This window comes from Dipteris shenzhenensis, unplaced genomic scaffold, assembly GCF_047967505.1.
Source record: "Dipteris shenzhenensis isolate YYH24624 ecotype China unplaced genomic scaffold, Dip_SZ_1.0 scaf0090, whole genome shotgun sequence".
Lineage (NCBI taxonomy): Eukaryota > Viridiplantae > Streptophyta > Polypodiopsida > Gleicheniales > Dipteridaceae > Dipteris > Dipteris shenzhenensis.
The window spans coordinates 66,004-89,253 of NW_028239397.1; the positions used below are offsets into that span (position 1 = coordinate 66,004).

Below are 23,250 nucleotides of genomic sequence, written 5' to 3' on the forward strand. Positions count from 1 at the left end.
AGAGTTGCTTGATTCATTGGAATATCTTGATCTCCCTAAACAACATAATGACTAAGGTAACTCATGTATTCGTCTTCCTCTTGAGTGGATAATGTTTGTTCATCGTAAGTCTCTGTGATCCTTGGATCAAGTTTAGTCCAACCCTAGGACATTTCTTCCACCATCACTTGATTCATTGGCATTGTTTCCCCAACTATTACAATCTCCACACGACAAGGCTGGTGGCGTTGCTCATAACCTTGGACACTCATTTGAGGGATGATTCCCTGAGCATATGCTACACCATACCATATCTCTTCTTGGGTACAAGTGTGCATTTCCTTGGTGATCACGATGAGATGCGTTCTTTGTTTGAGGATTCAGCCTTGCGACTATTAGGTCAGCAAGCTCATCAATGTTCAAATCCTTGGCTTCCTTGGATTGCTCCTTAGAAACCTTAGATGAACTCGCATCAGGATCCTTAGATCCCACGATTGAGGGTACAAATGTAGTAACGGTCTCGTTGCCCTCTCTCATCTCCTAGCCTGATCGCTTCTTTATTGCATGTCTCAAAAGCTATTATATTCAAGATTGTAAGCTGATCATGCAGTTTTGAACTTCTTAACCCCAATAAAAATTGAGGCAAGAGTTGTTCATCATTGAGCCTTTCATGAGGCTCACACTTTGCATTCAGATGTTTGATTCTAGTGATGTAGTTGCACAAGGAGTCTTTACCCTATTTGACCTGATTCAACTAACTTACAGGGCTCCACTTCGGACCTTCTGGAGAGTACTCCAAAATGAGCGACCCTCTTAATGTATCCCATGTATCCTTCCCCTTGTTTTTAAGCGCTCGATACCACACACCTACCTTGCCATCCAATTGAATTCCGAAGGCTCCAATCTTATCGCCATCGAAGACATCTCCGAATGCGACACATAGTTGCTCAAATTGTTTTACATAAGTGATCAGATCACCCTCTCCTTAAAATTTTGTAATTAACTTAGCAATGGCAATGGAGCTATTTCTAGACCCATGGATTTCTCTAGCTGTAGGGAATGCAACTGGTGCTGGTGCCCCCCTTCCTATAGCTTGCACTAACGCCCTAAGTGATTCATTCAAAACCACCGTCTGATGAATAGGAAGTAGTTGTTGATATGGCATTTGTAGTGGATTTGGATATGGATATGTTGGTTGTAGGGGAACATAGGCTTGTTGGGTTTGGACTGGTCTTGGATACTATCTCATGTGAGGATCCACATAATATGATTTGCTTGGTGTTTCATGCGATGGATTTGCCGTTGGACGAGATTGAGTGAATGTTGGTCCTATTGACATCGGACTAAACCTAGGTGTCAGCCCTTGATAAGCCATTGTCGTGACTAGTGGTCATGAAGTTTGAGGTCTACCTTGAAAATACAGTACATGTCTTGGTGGTTGAGGCACCCTCTGGGCATTTGCCTCTATTTGTGGTATGTCAAGATGTGATCTATAATTCCCTTGTATTTCAAATGGTCCTACTTACGAATCAAATCGAAAGACTGGTCTGTGCCTTTAGCCTGTAGACTTTGAGAATGTAAATAAGTTTCAAAGGGTGGTGTCATCACCCTCACCATGTGTTTTGCAACAATAGGAGGTTCTGTAGTCACTGTGGTTGTGCGATCCAACAAATTCATGTTATCTGTGTTATCGAAAAGTTGAGCTCATGGGTCAAGCCTTCCAAAGAAATTGGTTATGCCTTCATAGATTTTATTGGAAGTTGACTATGTTGGGGATTGAGTCCCTAAGTTAGGAGGAATGGATACTTGAATTTTGTTCTAGTTTTGCACGTTATCCTCCATGCTCATAGTCTCGTCTGTACTTGACTCGTATTCAAAAAGTCGTCCTAGCACAGATGATGTACTATTCAGCGAAGACTTATGCTCCCTACTTAAGCTTGAGGAGGAGTGTTGAGAGTCAAGCTAAGATATCTCATAGATATCCGGATATGATTATCATTGTTGTGATTGGTTAGTTTGTCCGTAGATAGACCATGGTTCATACCATGGTTAGTTCTTATCTCATCAGTTAGGGTTTACGTAGGGCTTGAGTTCATTTGGTTAGAACAAGAGGGAAGTTATGTTCATGTTGTTCTTCTTCTTCTTCATGATGGAATAGACTATGTGTTGGAGGCTGCTTGCTCTCCTAGTGTTCTTTATCATTCCTAGTTCACTTCCATTCTTTTGACACTAAATTCGACACTCCACAATGTCTTGCTTGTTAGATGGATGATTTATATTATTATTCAAATGATTATTCTCGCATGCTAAGGTCACACTACAAGACAATGCCGCCATACACACGTTCGGTACACACGACAAGTTATGGGCTCGTGTATGGTTCTACATAGTTACAGCAGTATCGGGTGCGTGTATAGATGCATGTAAATGCACGTAAATTTTGTCATAATACACGCTCTGTTACATGCGACACATGGCTTAACTACAGAAAACTCCATTCCTTTTCAAAGTAGAAAACCATTATGTTTTAAACATGTCATAGTACATTATAGTATATACAAACCATTACAAAATCCCACTACATGCATTTACAACAATGTAATATATTCAAAAATAAATCTTCAGATGATTATTGAAAGACAAAATATACAATAGAAATGTCATCAATTTGGAACAATACAGTGATGGATTGGTTAGGGTTCGATCTCATCTTCAATAAGATCCATCCTTGCCAAACATCAACATCAATATCCATTTGATCAATTTGTAAGGCTACGATTAAATTTATTCTACTATCGCTATTTTGCCCCTTGATAGTGGTACCGATGCCCTGATCATTCTCATCATCATCACCATCATCCTCAATGGTAGGGTCATCCTCATGATCATGAGAAATGGCACGCTCATCCTCATTATCATGATCATCTACATTGGCATGTTCGACATCATCTTCTTTGCGGCTTGCTACATCCTCCATATGCTCCATATTAGTGAATGTATTATACATTACTTTGGAACGTGGTGCAATAGGGATGACATACCACCATTTACTATCATGCATCATTGGCAAATAGATAACCTGCTCAAATACACATAATTCTTTAATTAATTATCATATCAAAAGTCAAGGGGTACGTGAGCTTAGATATATATATGTACATGAAACACATTTGTAAAAAAATGCATACCTGCTCACATTGTTGTGGCAATACAAGCCTATTTTTCTTTGTTTGCCAAAACTTTGTAGAGTCAATAGTTACATAGCCACTTGCATGGTGTTTTATTGTTGCGTTAGGCCCTTTTTCCACCACGTTCATTTGCCATTTGACATCCAAAACGTATACAAAGAAGCGACGAAAGTCAAGTCTATATATGTCTTGGATTGTGCCATAATAATCATCAATTTTTCCATTGGCTCCCTCAAAGCTACTAATGATACCGCAATCTTGTGTATTCCTCTTTTCATCTATTCTTTGTGTTCGAAATTGCTTGCCTTCACACCATATAGCATTGAACATAGTGCACTAGACCAAAATATAAGCAATATCTGTGTAAGCAATGTGAATAAATATTAAAAGCAAATCACTTACAAAGAATGCAAATTAACATTTGTTCTATGTACCTTTAACATGGTGCATACTCCCATTCTTCCGCCGTGATATGCAGCTCCTCATCTCTCTCTGCTCTCTCCATTTCCTCATGCAACCAATCAACATGGATATCATTTGGAAGTGTTGCTAGATGCTTAGGGTACGCCTTACGAGATCCATGTTGCCTCCGAAAGAGAGCTCTGTCTGCTTGCCTTGTTGTCTTTGCGTCCTCATATCTTGTAACCCATATGCTCATCACATCACTATTAAGGATGCAAGTGAAATTAAGATCATCAATCAATATTCTCTCAATTACTTTGCTCTGTCCTTTTCCTTGAGGCACAATAGATGTCATCCTCAAGTCCTCTTCATTGCTCCATAGTCGTGGCAAAGAGCTGTCCACCTGACCAAGAAATTCTAAAATATATACAAGAGACTCTTGTATCAACCAACCCGTGGCCATGCTTCCTTTGGGCCTTGCACTTTGCCTCACAAAGTCTTTTAAGGTCTCCATGAAGTGCTCTAGGAAGAACATCCAATAGGCATGCACAGTGCCACATAAAGCAATTTCATCCACTAAATGCACAATGAGATGTAGTTGACTTGTGAGAATGGTTCGCGGAAAAGTCTCCTCTACCAAACAAACCACCTCCACTGCCATAACACGCGCATCATCCAACGTGGCTGAATCAATTGCTTTGGAACTAACATATCTGAAAAATAAATGCATAGTACGTTATACCTCATGCACGTTCATTTTGCAAGGTATAATGAAGGGTGATCTTACATGGGATTTACATACCTCACAAGCTCGCCCATCTTGTAAATACATTTTTTCAAACTCTTGTTTGCACAATGGTCGATGCTAGTAGGTAGTATGAACTGCGCACATAAAAGCACATGTATATTTGGTTTAGGGCATTACAAAATTTAATTTCAACATACAATAATTGGAAAACACTTACTTGGAGCATCTTATGCCAATCGTGGGACTTCAACCCATATAGTTGCTCAACCCCTCTTTTCTTAGTGGTTGTAAATGCTCCCTTCAATGATCTCATGCATCCAGTGGGAGAACGCAAAGTGGTGATGGCCTACTCTACCTGCTTCTCCTCCTTTGATATAATCTAGTGTGCAGGCGAAAGACGAACGTGCCCACCCTCCTCTCGTGGCCAAGCTTGACGCATACGTCCTGCGACCTGCAAGTCCTTTTGTACACTAACATTGTCTCGTTTACTAATAACATGTTCCCAAATACTAGATCCCACATTCTTGAAGATGTGCATGGGATCAAGAAGATGGTTGATCTTGAGATGGGTCTAATATGGTAGCCGAAAAAAAATGGAGTACCTACACAAGGGATTGCAGACTGTCATCTTTAATCCAATTAGAGACTACACAAAACAAGATTGAAAACAATGGAAAGTCATGCATTGTCCACATCAACACTGCTTTTAAGTCGAAGTGTCGAGAGGAGGGAGGCCTACTAATGTCCACTATCGCAACACCTCTCCATAGTTCCTCCAACTCATCAATCAACGGTTCAAGATAAACATCCATATGCTTGACTTTGTGTTTCCTTGGAATTAGAAGGGATAACATAAGATGTCCCTTCTTGATCGCCATTGATGGTGGAAGGTTGTAATTCACCAACACAACTGGCCACACGCTCCTCTGATCATGGAGGGAGCAGAGGGTCTTCATCATCCTCTGATTAGTGGTCAGAATAATGTCACATGTGGTTGTATATAAATTTTTATAACTGAAGCCATGGGCTTTTTTAGACCTCCCTATTTGACTTTGTATATATTTGTTTCTAATTGAAGCCATGGGCTACTTTGACATATGGACTCCCTTGTACACATTAAATTTTGATAGTAATATTGAATTGTGAATTGATAGTATGTTTGTCTTAAATCGTGTATTGATAATGTATGCATTCATGTTATTCTTGAATCGATAATGACACTGCACTAAATCTAAATCTTTCTCGTCGATGGTGAAATGCACCAAAAAAAAAATCCAGAGAGTGCCTTTGGGTGGTGGAATGCTGGAACAGCATCCAGGTATCCAAAAGCAATCTCTGGATTTTTTTTATTTCTCTATAATTGCGTGTATAAGTGCATTAAATCTGTCAAACTCGCATCTATATACATGGATGGTCTGTTAATCTGCGTGTATATTTGCAGGTAATCTGACAAAAATGCGTGTGTTGGCTCATGTATTCGTGCGACTGACTATGTCTATACATGCGTTGTTACATGCATGTCTCTGGCCGCAATGATACACATGCTAGTACACGGGCCCGATACTTTTTTTCCCAAGTCATTTCGTGTGCCAAGAGTGCGGGATCCCTTGTAGTGTCAAATGAAGAATACCCCCATGTTTACATCCTCATGAATTATCCTCATCATGCTAGATGGCCATAGTCCCTCTAAGAAGTTGGCCATGAAGAGGGTCTTTTGTGTAACTAGTTAGTAGGCTGAGGCCTTGTTTGTTATAGCAGAATTAATTAGACAAAATCACTCCATCAACTAAGAATGGCCATGCACAACCACTCATAGAATCAAGAAAGACTCTCAATTTGTCAATCCTTACTATGTCTAGACCTGGTAAGTTTCCTTGTGTTGAGTCAAATGAAGCTGTAGGCTCCAATCCTAGTGGTGCCTTTCTGTCAACTCCTTTAAGTTTTAGCCTTGCGATCATACTCCCCCTAGAACCCAAAACTTTGATTTCTCATAAGGTGCTAGCAGAGTCATTGAAGTAACATCCACCAATCCCTAGTCAGCATCGTTTATGGTTGAGACTAGAATGGTATTTGATTTTCTTTGAGCCCCCAACTTTCATTCTTGATTAATGAATACATCCTTGGCACCAAATGCTTTCGTAGTAATTCATCTTTCATAAATCCATGAATTTCACCTCCTATAATGAAATATGGCCCTAATTGTCCCTATGAATAATTACTTTAGTCCTAAAGACCAACACAATAGGACCAGAGTGCTATCATGTTATTCCATGCTAATATATTCAAAGCATAGGCTTGCTTTGAGCACTCTAGTTTTTTCAAAGTAACATCACCGAATCCACGTCTCTATCCTATCATCAAAAGTAGATGGGGCAGAAATTTGATTGAAGCATTGTCAATACAAAGTCCATGCGATTTGGGAAGTTATCATGATTCACCACGTTACCGGGCAAGCTTGCATCAACCTTTTATCTAATAAATGCATCCATTCCAAAAGTAGGGATTTGATGCATGTATTAGCTCTAGAATTACTATGGCTATCCGAATAGCAAGGTACCATCAAAGAAACTATAACTAATTTAATGAGCCATTCATAGTTTCGAAGTACAAGAGAGTTCACACTTAACACATTCATGGCTTAATCTTTGAGACAAGCATATGACTACTAGCAAGATCAACTAGGTAGCTATCCTCGAATACATGAACGGCATGAGCCATGTGTTCCGACTCCATGCACAATGTGGCATGCACCCATGGGAGGCAACCCACCTTGAGAGGGTGGACCATGCTCATCGACAAGGGCTGAGGCATGCCCCACCATCCAAAGGTGTTTTGCTTGCCCACAAAATTGATCCCCCACACATGGCCAAGCACTGCACAAGGCAAATCCACTAGCACACGAGGGTCACGAATGGCACCCCAGGTACCTTTCACTTTGCCTTGCCTATCACACTCTGGGGATGTGCCGAGGCAAGAACAACCCGATGTCATTTACGGTCAGATCACCCGCTCCAAAATGTACCCATCTAGAGCAGCTCACAAACCCTAGGATCAAGTCCTCACAGAACATGAACTGCTCGATGATCTATTGCACAAGGTTCACCACCCTTTGCAAGTATACAAGCCACAATGCCCATCTGTGATGGGAAGCACCAACGAAATCCTTGATCATGTAGGGCCCAAATGGTGGCATGCCCATCCATGATGCTACTCCCAGTCCCTCATCACCTACTGGATCATCGGCTGCACCAACCATGCCGAATCTCGCAAGATCGGCACGCATGAAAATGGTCAAAATGTTTGGAGGTGAGAATGGTTCACTTGCCCATGGAGCCTTTGGTAGTCATAAGAGGAGTGGGGGACCATACACCTCACCACACCACCACCCTCATTCAATGGTCGAACTTTGCCCACAAGCAGGAGAACCATTGCCCATAATATAGTTGTAAGGTACCAACATCTTGGACTTAGTATCCAAGTTGTGGCACCTCACATTGGACCCATTGCTGAGTCCCAACCTCCCTTATTGTCTCTATTCTGATACCACAATCCCTTATGCAAAGTGTTTTTAGACCCTTTATAGACCCTTTGTCACCTCCCTCACTCTCCTACTAGATACCTTGCTCAGGAATGGAATCCAAAGGCTAGAGCTCTAGTGGAGTCAACATAGGGACAATGTTGCTTGCAAGGCCTATTTGCGCTAATGAGGTTACATTATCTTCCACACCAAGCATCACTTTCTTGGAGCCAAGAGGGTATCTACTTGATGAATACATGGTCATTGTAAAATGACGACAAATGTCAGTAATAAAAGATATGAAAAAACAAGCTATGAAACAATATATATTCCAAGAACATGACTAAGTCATGACTATTCATGTGTATGTGAGGGTTGGAGTGATTATATTTGTATTGTATGTTGAAAGTATTATCTAACATTAGGAACACAATCCCTTTCTTTCATGTCATTCCACACCTTGTATGCTTCTTCAAAAGCCATGATTGGCCTCCTCATTATGTATACAGTAGCATCAATTTTACATGGAATTTGGATTATGACTATGCAACTGCAGTTAATAATTGCATTTGCATGTTGGATTTCTATTGGGCTATGGCACAAGGAGAATGGATACATATGACATGAGAATGGACCACCTTCTTTCTAGAAACACCACACATGGCCCAATTGTAGCTACTCTTACTTTGGTAGGCTGTTATGGTTTTTGAACTATTTTATTTATAAGCATATCCCAGAGCACCAAATTGTAGCTATACTTTGGAAATAATTGCTAAAGTGTAGGGCTTTACACTCTTTTATTTATAAGCATATATCAAATAATACTCAAAATTGATTGCTAATTGCATGCTAGTAGGTCTTTTGCACTATTGTGTACTAATCATCCTTTGTAAGGATCATGAAAATACTTCAGCATAGAACTGAAGTAAAAGCCTTTCTTGAGGCAAATCAATTTTCACCTCAGGGTATCAACAACACGCTTATCGATATATTCCCATGTGTGTGTGTGTGTGTGTCTTTTTGTGCACTAGCATATGTGGATCATTTGCCTAAAAGCCCATAGGTCCACTCTGCCCATATCCATAATTGAGCCTTTCACCCCTCAAAAACTCCACCACTTCACCATTGTGCACCTTTACTTTCTTAAGTCAATTCAAATTCCATAGTCTCATAGCAGTATTATGCAAATCAAATCCACTCTAGAAGGTGATGGATTGCTCAAATCTATTATTTTGCTACTCACCTACCTATTTAGATTCTTTAAATCTATTAAGATGGTTGAACTGCAAGACTTGGTTTAAACCAATTGGAATTGGCAGAACTCCACATAATTGACATTTGTTACTATATTCTCCCAAGTCATGGGCGAACAAGCATATTCCTGCATGCATGAAGCTTTCCCAAGCAAGTTTGATGCCTAAGCAGTGCACAAAGATGGAGATAAGATTATCACATTGTTTGTTTTTGAGAGAGACTGAAAGGGATTTTCACATTGTTTGACTTCGAAGTTGGAGAAAAGAAAAGAGCTGTAGAGGAACTAGGTGCTAGGGCAGAAAGCTTTGACTCTGGCATTACATTCAAAGCGGATTGCTGCCTTCTTATTGCAAGTTGAGGCTTCATGGGTAATATTGTCACCCGCAAACATACTCGGAGCCAAAGCAGTCCGCATTGGGGTTTAGGGTAGCAAACTTTGGATTGGCCAAACCTCAACTTCAGTAGTGGTGGATTGCCCAATATCAAGGGCGTGCATGAAATAGTGCCCGGAAATGAAAGCGGCATGGTGATGATCCATGGTGATGATCAAGTGTGTGTGCAACGGCATTTTCTAGCGTATGTCCATGATCGCCTTCTTCGAGTTTCCTTTTGTCTGTGCAAACGACGAGGGCATCCTCGATCCCTCCGACAGAAACGCTCACTTTGAGCCCATACAACTGACCCACGATAATAGTACAGTAGCCCTGAAATGCATCACCAACAACAACTGCTGCGATTGCTACAGCAACCCTAGAGATTATAAAGGCTACGTGATACCTACAGAAGAAAGCATTACCCAGGCTGTTCGGAAGATTGTGAAGGAACCAGTGATCGCACGTCGCCCGACGGACATCGTATATGACATGGATAAGGCATCGATTTACGACCATCAGGCTATTGCCGTAGGCAGCACGACGGTCACCAACGACAGTTCCCATCAGGGACAGATCGAAGTCACGCTGGAGTACTCCAAGACTAGTAGCAAGACATTGAATAACTCTGTTACGGTGGGAAGGTCCATAAAAGCGACATTGTCTGTCGGAGTGCCGCTCGTCGCCGAGGAAGGTGTGGAAATCGGCAGTAACGTGTCCAGCACATGGGCGTGGGGTGAGAGCAGTTCAAAAATAGTCACATTAGGGGGCTCGTGCACCGTCCCAATTGTGCCTCCGAGTACCAAGGTGAAGGTCAGTACTGTGTTTGGGATAGAAGCCAAATGCCGTATGCCCTTCTCATACACGCAGATCGACACGCTCGTCAACAACCACGAGTATAACAACAACTTTTGTGATGGAGTGTTCGATGGATCCAATGTCTTTGATGTTACATTAGAGGCGCACGACATCAACAATAACGGAAAGCTTTTGGCCCAGGCTCATGCATGAGTGTGTGTGTGAGTGTGAGTGTGGTGCTACTCGTAACCATCTCTTCTATTGATTTGGCTTGGCCAATCCAAAGTTTGCTACCTTGCCTCAGAGTTTTGTGTCTAGGAGAATATTGCTGCTTTTGATGTCCTTATGCACCAAGCTTGGATTGGTGTGATCGTGGAGGTATTCGAGTGCTGTGGCGACGTCTAGAGCAACTTGTAGCCTATTGTTCCATGTCAGAGTTGAGGAGCTTTTGGAACTCATGCCCGAATCGGTGTCATGAAGCAAATCACTTAAAGAACCATTCTTTGCATATTCATACACAATATATGATTCCTTTGGAAAGCTCACACAGGCACCCAAAAGAGTGACCAGGTTGGCATGATGCACATTTTGGAGAATCTGAAGCTCTTTGGTGACATTTCGGGTCATGTTCTTTACAACCACTACTTGGCCTTTGATGACACCCCTATACACGGCACCTCTGATGTGGGTGGTAGGGCTGAAATCATGGGTCGCCTGTTTCAGCTCCTCCAAAGTATAAATCGTCAATATCTCAGATCCAGGAAACATAGACATGCTGGCAAACAGGTCCTGCTATAATTTGGAGCTTTTTGGGGGCTTGACAACTTTAGGTGGTGATGAAGGGATGGTGATGAACATGTTGCCCTTGTAACTTTTCTTTTCTTGGCTATCAGGCACGTAGCTACCACAACAGCAACTGCTATTGGCACACCGATGTAGATTCCTATCTTGGAGCTTTTGGGAGAGTATGCAATTGGGGGGGGAGAGAAGGTGGTAACAATAGAGGAATTTGTAGTAATTGTAGGACTGAAAAGGCAGGGAACCAAGACTGTTGTGCCAGGATAGAGAGAAGCTGTAGGATTAGAGAGATTGCTATTGCAGATAAGAATTCCTATCGGCTAACATTCCCAAACATGTTGATTATCGTAGATATAGTATCCCTAGTGTCAACAGGGTAAGTGAGAAGCATTTTGATACTTTGGTTACTCTGTTCCTGAGAAGGGCAAGCACACCACAAAGGGAACGCAACCTGTTGCTCGATCTGCAAGTTATTGTTCAAGTGGTCAAACCTTCATATGTGCTATTAGCAAGGGTGACAAAAGTGTTAGTAGCAACGATGGAGGAGGTGATATTATGAGATGAATTACTTCCATAACATTGACAATTCAAAGGGTTGAAGAGGCCTTGTCCGATACTAAGTTGGGTGGTGGTGGAAGGGAGGCTACTAGAGGCAGAAATGGAGGAAGTGGAGGTGTTAAAGAGGGTGTTGGCGATGGAAGAGAGGGTAGTGAAGGAACCAGGCTGGACACAAAAGTAAGCAAGGGTATTACAAGAGGAGGTGGTGTCACTACAAAGGTAGCCTGCGTTTTCAGGGTAGTGCACTAAGCAATCCATGGTGTAGAATTGAGGAGGTAAGCTTGTTGGGATATGGTGGTGATGCATGGAGCCAACAAGAGAAGAGAAAATAGGAAAGAAGGAGACATGGTGTGCAGCATAGAGAAGCTGCAAAATGCAGGGTGCTAGACTATGCTCTGTAAACATGTGAGGAAGACGGGGGTTCCCAAAAGCAGGGACTTCCAAGCTTAGTGTATCAGTTGCAGTAATGTGGCCCTCTTATCTTTCAGTGAAGACTTAATCTGCCACCGAGACGTCATTTTGAACAGCCTCAACCTGCTCAATAGAGCGAACTCCCTTAATTTCAAGAGATCCCTGCGAAGTAACATTGTTTATCGTAGGGCTCTTCTCCAGCGATGAGCAGGTGCTGCAAAAGCCACGAAAGCCACGAAAAATCTAAAAGATATTATTACCAATACTGTCAGTATTACTAATACTAACTAAAATTTATTATTACAAATATTGTTAGTTTGTTTAGTTAGCATTTGTAATAGACATCGTGTCTAGTTAGTTAGCGTTAGTGTAATTGTTAGTAATATTTTGTTATACACTATTAGTAATAGCAATAATATTAGTGACGAGCTCTTAGCAACAGTAATTGTTAGTAATTACAATTGTTAGTGATACTTATACTAACACTTACTATAACTCATGCTTTAGTAATACTAATATTGCACTATTAGCAATGTTATTGTTGTTAGTATTAGCTACTAATAGTTAGTTACAGCCAATAAGATAACTAATGATTAGTAACTATAGTAAGTCAACAAGAATAATATTCTGTTAACTGCTAACACTTATTAGTATACTGTGAGTACACTAATTAGCATACTGACTAGTCTTAGTAATAGATATTACTAATACTAGCATCCATGCTTTACCAATATCAATACTAATATTGCATTGTTAGTGATATTACATGCACATTTAGTATTTCTATTAGTATTAGCTAATAATAGTTATTGATTAGCACTGTTGTGAGTATTGATTCGCATATTGTCTAGTCAATTGGTATGAGTTACTAGTTGTTAGGAACTGACTAACTATTAGTAATAGGTAACAATTAATAAGTAGTTATTATATAGATTGCTAGTACTAGTATACTAACAAATAGCTACTAGCAATAAACTAGTCAATTAGAATTAGTTAACTATTGCTAATAGTCAATTAGCACACTAATAGCTAGCACTAATTGATTGACTAGTTGATTGACTATTACTAGTAGCAAACAGAGTTAAGTAGCTAGTCAACATAAAACTAGTTAAAAAACTGATTTTTATTGGTCAGCTAATTAGTTAGTCTTTGTTAGTTAATGTACATTAGTTAAAGTGGCTAAGAAAGGGTCCCAAAGATCTTGGGCAAATGCTTTTGTATTGCTTGTTACATCACTCCATGCATGTGTAGCTAAGGTAGACCACCTATCTTGTTTCCACTAAGTTACTATATGTTGGCTTGATTGTGTCTGTTGGTGAGATATTTGTTGGGCTCAATGAAGGTTATGCAACTCATCATTATGCCTATATGGTGAAAGTGGTTGAGAATGTTGAGCCTACGTGAAAGTTTAGGGTTTAGGGTCTCTTGCCACTTCTAGAACATGTTGATCTTGAGGGGAATTGCCATTTTATTGTTGACTGTAGTCTGTAACAAACGTACATGGTTCAACTCGCAAAGAATGTCGCTTTGATTAGTGACCCAAGCTCTTCTAGGACCCCCACATAATTTTTTGACCTTGGTGAATCTAGTAAAGAAGAGGAGGAGGAGTTTGTTATAAATGATCTAGCTCATGGCAATTTCTCTCACCATAATCCGGAGGAAATTGATGATACTCAGAGAAAACTTCTATAAAGTGTCCATTGAACCCGATGCAATCAAAATACACAACAATTGTCACTTACATCCGAAGACTCCATATTTCGTGGGCGAGACTCATCTTCCATTTTGATCTCCTCTCGCACTTTGGAAGGGTGCTCCAAGTCTTTTTGGATCCCATCAAGAATGTTATCATCTACATTGAAATATTTCAAATCTTTTTGCTCAGTAATCACATTTAGAAGTGGAGGAGTTGTATGAGTAGGAGACGCATGTCAAAGCAACATCAAAATTGTATTGGCTCTGAAACTATAGACATAGTCAGAGCCAAAACTATCTTCCTGCATCTGCAATAAAGAAAATATTGTTTTCGATATCTGATTGCATTTATGTTAAACATTAGAAAATTTGAAGACTGAAAATCTTTTGACTTACAAACTTAGGCTGCCTCTATCCAAAGTAGGAGTCTAACATGTATTTCGTTGTTATGAGTACTCTCCATCCACATGAATATGCATCTGTTTGTTGCGGTGTCTGTAAATGAAAACATGAAAATTTATATAAAGATAAACAGTTTTCTATATAGAATGAGAGGATAAAATCATACTGGTGCTCTTCCACAAACCTGCAATGCAATTGGCTCAATGAGGTTGAGCAAATTTGCATTCGGAGGACATAAGTCCAAGGCATCAAAGAGTCTTTTCAACAAACTACAATACTAAAGGAAATATTAGAAATATCCAAGAATCTTTGATATTAGCATTCTCCATACTCCAAAGATTCATAACAATACATTATGGAAAAGACTTATAGGCCTAGCTCCTGGTGACAGTCACACTCTGAATAGAGTTGAATGTATAGCATCTTTTTTGCTCCAGATCAATTGAAGCAAAACTCTAATAAGAGCTACAATAACAAGAAAAATATAAGGACTAGAAAGATAAAGGTCCAGTTCAAAAAGGAAAATCTGTGGATTTAGAGGTTAAACACGATATGGGGTTGTTTCGTATGAGGATTTCTTAATATCACGTTTTCTAGCAAAATTTTATAGATGCCATGGTTAATGCTCTTCCTTGTTTATCCACTCCCTAAACTCATCATCGAAACCTTCACTCATTAAAGTCTCCATGAAAATAGTTCCATTAAGATTTCGGATGGAGATTTGGTGTCAATAGTCAAGATTTTGTTGATTTCTTGTGACTTGTCTCATGTACTTGTTGATGTCAACAAACGACTAGGTGAAGTAATACAAAAAGCAAAATTAGTGTGTTTTAGAGGGAAAATGCGATATGGGGTGTTTTTGCACGAAAAATGTGTGAAATCGCATTTTCTTGCAAATTTAATGAAATGAATGGTTATTTGAGATTGCTTTGTTTGACCACTCACGTGCACTTGCTGCCGTTGACGAAACTTGAGGTGTAATAGTTCAGAATGGAAAATCTGTGGATTTAGAGGTTAAACACGATATGGGGTTGTTTTGTATGAGGATTTCTTGATATCACGTTTTCTAGCAAAATTTTATAGATGCCATGGTTGATGCTATTCCTTGTTTATCCACTCCCTGGACTCATCATTGAAACCTTCACTCATTAAAGTTTGCATGAAAATAGTTCCATTAAGATTTTGGATGGAGATTTGGTGACAATAGTCAAGATTTTGTTGATTTCTTATTACTTGTCTCATGTACTTGTTGATGTCGACAAACGACTAGGTGAAGTAATACAAAAAGCAAAATCAGTGTGTTTTAGAGGGAAACGCAATTTGGGGTGTTTTTGAATGAAAAATGGGTGAAATCGCATTTTCTCGCAAATTTAATGAAATGAATGGTTATTTCCTCTAATGTATGCCATATTGGATTTATTTTAAATTGATTTTCTTCTCGTCTCTTCTTATTCTCTATTTGGCTTTACAGTTTTGGATATTCCTTCTGCCAAAAGGAAATTGGATCTGTCCTGATACTATATCAAACATGAGGAAGGTCAACGTGAGTAATACTCGCATTTCATTATTCTCTCTTTTGATGATATTTGAATAATTTTATAATTCTTCTTTGATAATTTTCATTACATCTGAAAGGAAGAATACCACTAGTAAAGGAGTGATGAAGTCAGGTGACCCAAGGAGGCCTATGGAAGACCAAAAGTCACCAGACCTACACCTCTTTGAGTTTCTCCAAAAGTCCAATGCACAGAAGGAGTATCTGACATTTCATAGGATGCTCAACACTCCTTTCAAAATGACTGACATTGTGGCTCAGCACATGGAGTTTTTGGAGGATGAATTTGAGGTTTTTAGTCAAATGACAGCTGATGAAAGGATTGTATACAAGGATGTGGCTTTTGTGCATATCAAGGACTTATGCCAAAGTAATAAGCTGAGGTATCATTTGAGCAGGAGATTTGATGTCCTACCTGGATACTTCAAGGGTATTTGTAATCTCCACAAGAGGGGGTGTAGGATATTGGAGGAGAGTTTAGCATTTTCCATGTATTTACATTATGTTGAACTTGGTGTTTTCCAAGAGTCTACTCAAGAACAATACTTGGAAGACTATGATGAAAAGGAGGAGGAGTTGGCAATTGAATATAGTGAAGAACCCCAAGATGAGGAGCAATGTATTAATCTAGAGGAGGAGAAGACTGCTATTGCAGCCCTTGATCTTCTATCTCTCAAATCAGAGACTTTAAGAGATGCAATTACAGTACATAAAATTGAGGTTGATAGTTCCAATTATACTATTCCCATCCTTCCATCATTCAAGATAGAAGGTGGAGACTATGTTCTCTTAAATGACATTTTGAGCATTTTCAATCTTAGGGAAAATTATGCATTGGGCCTCATAGCTCAATCATGAAGGGTGGACAAGGAAGTAATGATAGATGATGTTTGCTAGAGCTAGAGGACATGTTTGTTGAAAATGGGATGAAAGAGTAGCAAGAAGCAATGTAGATAGGTACACAAGTGTGGGCAAAGTAGTGTGTTACTCTTTCATTCATAGAGTTTGATACATATAGAGAATTACCCCTGAGTAGGTAGCATAATCTCCTCCTTGATTATCTCCATCTATAACACCTCCAAGTCCTCCATCTACCAGACCACCAAGCCCCCAAATTATCTCATCACACCTAACTGACTGACACCTCATAGATGATGTCACCTGACACCTACCTTAAGTGCTACCACACACTTACACTGAGTCCTACACAAGCATTGTCCCTAAGCACACCTAGACCATATGACCTTGTCCTTTAGGCTCTTTTCCTTAGGACATCAATTTATGTCCAACACCCCCCTTCAATTGATGACCTTCAGCCCTGACAGTAGACTATTGGATTCGGCATGGTTTGCACAATGACTCATCCTCCCAATCAAGTACTCACTTCAGTTGCATTGGCAGTAGGCATTTGGTAGTCTCTAACTCCAATATGTCCTCACCCCAAATTTGGCTCCCTTGGTTTACAACAAGTGGGTCTCAATGGATTCTCCTATTGTGCCATTGGAAGTAGACCTTTAGGACATATCATCTAGTCTATACACACTAGTCTATACACACTGGACTGACTCAATAAACTTAAAAGAAAAATATATCATTTTTGGATGGACTATCCATGGCAGAGCACCTTATTGACTCATTCACACATTTCTAATCTAGATGGCATGGCCAATTGGGCCAGGGCTAGTTCCCCCCTTGCTGAAAGTCTCCACATTGGCTGTAGTCTTCTTGGTCTTTTTCAATTCTGGTCCTTTGGTAGTGTCTTGAAAAGAACACATTTCTTTTCCACATATTAGCTTGTTCATCTTTAGGTCCTCTTGTTCTTGCCCTGATGCAGCATATTGGTGTTTTATCCCTTGCTTTTCCAAGAGATCTTTGAATTTGATTGTACTCCATTCATATTCCATATGGGTTTTTAATGTAGCCACCTTGAACCCATAGATTTCCTCTACGTGTGAGGAAGAGCTGGAAGCCTTCAAGTGCATTTATCCTTTCTTTGATCATGTAGATCCATTTATTGCTTGAGCATTCATCAGTGAACACTATGAGATAGTTGAGATCACTGAATATCGAGAAGTTCATTGGCCCGTGAATTTCTCCATGTATCAGCTCAAAATTCTTGTAAGGACTATGTCTTCTAGGATTGTCCGACTTCATTGTCAAATATTTGACCTTAAGTGTCTCCATGAGTAGGTCTTACTTTCTACTGAAAGCAGTGTCTATACTCTTACAAAGGATTATTCCAAGGATTTCCTTGGACAAAATGTCAAATGATAACCTCAAGGAATTTGAATGCAGTAACTAAAATTTGTAGTCTGCCTTAGTCAAATATTCAATCAACCTTTGATTGTCACAAGTCAAACTATGAGTACCCTTTTACAATGGTTGAATATCCTTTTAAAAGGATCAATTCTTCATAGAGTTAACTAGTCAATGCTTGAGGCTAGTCAGCAACATCAACTGGCCATCTTCATGATAATCAATATAAGGTCCATCAATAATCACAAATCCTTAAAGAGATCAAGGATTTTGGGTAAACATAATCTCAAAAAATGTTGAATGGCTTGGTCAAATTTTGACTATCATAAGTCAAACCTTGAATAATGACTAAATGCGATCATCAATGCATCAATCCGAATCATCAAATAGGTGAACAAATGGTAGAAGCTAACTAGAGATTCACCTTAGTTGTCATGTAGTCAATTTTTGACTGGTTGAAGTCAAACTTTGACTGTTCATGCCCAAAATAGTCAAAATCAGACAGAGTTGAGATGGAGGTCCAAATTGAAGAGTTGCTGAGCAGATTCAAAGGAGCTTTTGCAATAGAAGGATGCTCTATACAGTGGCAAAGTTCCTGCAAAAGATTGGTTGAAGATAGAGCTGGAAATCGGCCGCCATTGCTGCTGCAGTTCGTCACGTTTTTTTGGATGTAGCAGGCTGTATTCTTGAAGTTAAGCTCCCATACTGCACTAAGAGCTTCATAATGATGTCGCCCAAGCTTTTGGAAGGATTCTCTGACAATGATTCAGTTGTTGGGTAGCTACAGGCTGAGAATGGGGCAGAACTTCGTTGTGTAGAAGAAGTGCAATGCCAGGAAGATGGAGACGAAATTGGCTGTAATTCCTCCTATATGAGGTCGCCCTGATGCAAAGAAGCTTGTGCTGAAAGGAATCAAGCTATGGTAGCACGAATGGGGAGATCCAACACTTCATAGTTGAGGTTGAAGGAGGAAGAAGAGAGATGGAGGTGAGGGAGATGATGACATGGCACCTAGCTAGGGTTTAGGCTAGACTAGGTTAGGCTGAACTATCCCTGCTCTGATACCATGTTGAAAATGGGGTGAAAGAGCAGCAATGAAGCAATGTAGACAGGTACACAAGTGTGGGCAAAGTAGTGTGTTACTCTTTCATTCATAGAGTTTGATACATATAGAGAATTGCCCCTGAGTAGGTAGCATAATCTCCTCCTTGATTATCTCCATCTGTAACACCTCCAAGTCCTCCATCTACCAGACCACCAAGCCCCCAAATTATCTCATCACACCTAACTGACTGACACCTCATAGATAATGTCACATGATACCTACCTTAAGTGCTACCACACACTTACACTGAGTCCTACACAAGCATTGTCCCTAAGCACACCTAGACCATATGACCTTGTCCTTTAGGCTCTTTTCCTTAGGACATCAATTTATGTCCAACAATGTTCAATCCTGCTTTGGAAATTTCTATGTGTTTTAAGGAGGTAAGTAATTTTCAAGAGGTGGATGATGAAGTCTTTAAAGAGGTACAAGCCTCTATGAATCTCACTAGAAGCTCAGCTCTACCACATCATCCTGAGCAGAAATCAGAACATAGCATCTCACTGTGGAAAGAGAACTTGCTTGAGCAGGATGAGAATATGAAGGTAATGGCATCTTATTTGTGTACTTTTGTGATATTTCAATCCTTGCTTTTGAGTTCTAATTACCAATTGGGTAATCTAACAATAGTGTCTACATGATTTTGTAGTTGGATATTGAAGATGAATCCTTCCTCTCAAGGTCCAAAGGAAGCAAAGTTGCTGGCCTGGTAAATTGTCAAGTCTTGCCCATTTCATTGCAGACTTATGTTATGCCAAATTGTTAATATACCATGGGAGAATGAGCAACAATGGGGAAGCAATTATTCTTTTTGTCAAGTGTATGTCAGAGGCCTTGGGTGGCCATTCCCTTGCATGGTGTGTAGACAAAGTGATTTTGATAGAGAAGAGGTCTGCCTTCCATAATTTTGGTTATTATTCTAGAAAAATGTGCTCTAGAGTAGGATACTTTTTGTCATATACTACCTATGCACTCGTTGCTAGTGTAAAGGATCCTCTGAGGCTCGAGCCTTACGGCAAGCACAAACTTATATGGAACTGAGAGCTAGCACTACTAGGATCACTAGAAGCAGGAAGGTCTCAGAGCTCTCCTATTTCATTGAAGAAAAAGAAGTCTTCAAGTCAAGTGAAAGGGAGGGTTCCCATTGGCAGACTTTGGGAGAAACCCTAAGGCCATTTGCTATAAGAACATTGTTATTGTATATTTAGCTTTAAAACAATAATCTATTAGTGTTGTATCTTTTATATCCACCACAAAAGAAATTGTAAATACACATTTTGTATTTCTGTTCATAAAAAACTGAGCAGTGTTTTCAATTATGAGATTATAGGATACACAATATTTATACTTGTATTCTATCCACCCATTTGTGATCTACAAAGACCTTTGTTTTTCTCCATTCAGCATGTCTCTCTGCTGCATTTGAACTCTCTAAAATTATATGTCTTCTCTACTTCTAAGCTACTTGAAAGGCTATCCTGACTTGAGATGCTTTGACCTTTCTCTTTGTTTCGATCTATTGAAGTACGCCTCGATAAAACCATTGAAACAGTTCCTTTAAGCTGTTGCCTTTTTGTTTTCCTCCAAAATGTTGTGTATGTCTAAAGAAAGCATTACGAGCCATGTAGTGTGATTTTTCCATTCCTTGTGAGGACCAGATTGTAAGGCATCCATACTTTTTTACAAAGAATGGAAGATGGTTGTAGATAATGTGTTGTTTTGACACAAAAAGAGTATAGCATTAAAAAACATAAAAAATGCAAATTATTTTATTCTCTAAATTGAAAAATTGGGGTGACAGTCGTGTTGTCACCATGTAATGGGTAATGTTGTAGGTTGCCCATGCTTCTTCCATTGCCTTTTCAAAATTCTTAACCTCTTCCTCAAATTCCTATTGATAATTTTGTTCCAAGAAACTTTGTCACAATAAACAAATAGCTTGTCCAACGATTTCCACATCTCAACCTTGACATCTCGTGCCATCCCATATGCATGATGATCTTTTACTACATTGTGGACTTGCTTCCACACATTGTATTTTATTCTAGATACATATTGTGATTGTCTACCCTATTTTCTTGTTGTATTTTGTGGACGTGATAAAAACCTTTGGGCCTTTACTACACCAATTGATGGCTTGATAGGTACCTCCTTACGATTTGTAGATTTCTTAAGATCTTTTGTTATATGAACATCTCCACCATGTAGACCAATTTCTAATAATACCACTTTGAATGATTGTACTGCCTCTTTTCTTTTCACCATAGGCTGAAGTTTCTAGGCAAATCCAATATGTAGAAAAACAACTTTCTCAATAATTCTACACAATGCATGCAATGTGCAAATGTGAACATTGCATAATGGTATATCAAGAACTGCATTAAAATTTGGATCTTCCTTGTCCCTATTGGGTGCTCTTCTCCACCATTTGAAATCAAAGACATGGGCTGGTTGTTTACAATACAAGTAAGGAGATTTGGAGTTACCCCCCTTACTAATATTGTACATACACTTCAATGTCTTAAGATCACCAGCCATATGCCATTCTACTTGGAAATCACCTTTGCATGGAACATGAAGATGTCCCTCGAAATTTTGACTCCTTATAGTTGATGGTATATTTGTTTGGTAAAAAACCGAGTCAAGTGTTTCATGGTCCTCTGTCTTCACCTGCCATTTTAATAGTATGATATGGTAGAAGTTTATTAAAAATTATACATATATATTCAACAAATACTAACACCAAAATCAAAAAATACATACTGCAAATGATCCCAACCACCATACATGTTTTTTTGATTGGACACTAAAGTACTTCGAACTGGTCTTTATGATTGATGGATCAAGTGCCCGATTCATCAAGGTAATAGTCACTCTTTCTATCTTCTTTTCCTTTACAATTTCACATTCGTCAAACTTAACAACAAACTTTAAAACTCCTTTACATTCCTCAAGTGTATTGTTATAAAACTCCACCATTCTTCTCTGTAATTGTTGCAGCTCCACAAAAATATTGTTCAAAGGATCATATATAGTCCTTCCTTTGGCCCCATTTTGTATATGTAAATATTGTCCAATGAAGTCATCTATTTCCTAATTTAGAAGACCTCTTTGGCACCACATTGCTGCTAGGGTGGGTAACAGTACATGTTTTATACGTTTATCTTTGAGAGTAGAAGAAACGATGTTAAAGATTGAAGCATATCCTTTTCTACTCACCCCACTCATATCAAGAGCCTCTTGAATCTTCTCAACATCAACTCTACTTTCTGATATAAACTTTTTGATTGCATCACATTTCACCTTTTTGAACTTTTTTTCATCTATCAAGCTCTTCACAACAACTTCAGAGACTAAACCTGTTATTTGCTTCACTAGAACAAGATTGGAATTTTTATTTACTTCACCAAGCCTTAAAATTTCCCTACAATAAGAAAGAAACACATCGTCAAATTTTCAATTTTAACTATATATAACTTCTCTACAATGAGACACTTTTAACTCACATCTAAAAGTTCATTGATTTACATTGAAATTTTTTGGTCACAGAATGGATATATTTATCTGTGAAGTCATAAATTTTGGAGCTTCCTCATTCGTTTAAACAGTTTGGATACAATAAAGAAAGAAACATGCAAATACTTACATTTGTAGATGCTCATTAATGGAAGTTAACAATAAGATGTCGCCATACCTTGCTTTTTGAATTCTACGCTTACATCCTCCAGAGCCACAGCCTTCAACTCTGCAATGTTGTGGATTTTTCTATTCGGTAGTCTCTCTCCTAATATAGTGCTTTTTCTCCTTGCTTTCAGTAGCATTGCCTTTGTCTTTTTATGTTCTTCCTTCTCATTTTCCAGAAGTTGCTTCAATGCCGCACACTCTATCTTGTCTTGCCTTCTGATTGCCTTCTCTTGTAGATATGAACTCTTGTACATATTTGCATTAGTGCATTGAGCTGAGATGTATCCATACAATCTATTTATTCCATCGCCTACAAACTTCAATAGAGTTGTTGGATTGGAGAATGGGGGTGTTGAATTTCCAATTATGCATGTTGGGTAGATGCTTCCATCACATCACAAGTCTATATGCTACAAACCTCCTTTCTGCATCATGTCTCTTTGCTCAATGCTTTGGTACATACTCATTTGGTGCTTCAATATTGGTGCATAGTGTTGTTCCAAGTCGACATGGAAATGATGAAGTCATT

General features: G+C 39.2%; 1 protein-coding gene and 2 pseudogenes across 1 annotated transcript; 1 reads left to right on the plus strand and 2 right to left on the minus strand.

Moving 5' to 3' along the window:
* Positions 1–2,672: 2,672 nt before the first annotated feature.
* Positions 2,673–4,299, minus strand: LOC147879110 (uncharacterized; annotated as a pseudogene).
* Positions 4,300–9,666: 5,367 nt separating this feature from the next.
* Positions 9,667–10,470, plus strand: LOC147879111 (uncharacterized). The gene has a single exon (XM_087372309.1). It carries the CDS (start codon positions 9,667–9,669, stop codon positions 10,468–10,470), a length of 804 nt encoding a protein of 267 aa, XP_087228435.1.
* A 45-nt stretch (positions 10,471–10,515) lies between these two features.
* LOC147879112 (protein LYK5-like) lies at positions 10,516–11,919 on the minus strand (annotated as a pseudogene).
* Between the last annotated feature and the right edge of the window lie 11,331 nt (positions 11,920–23,250).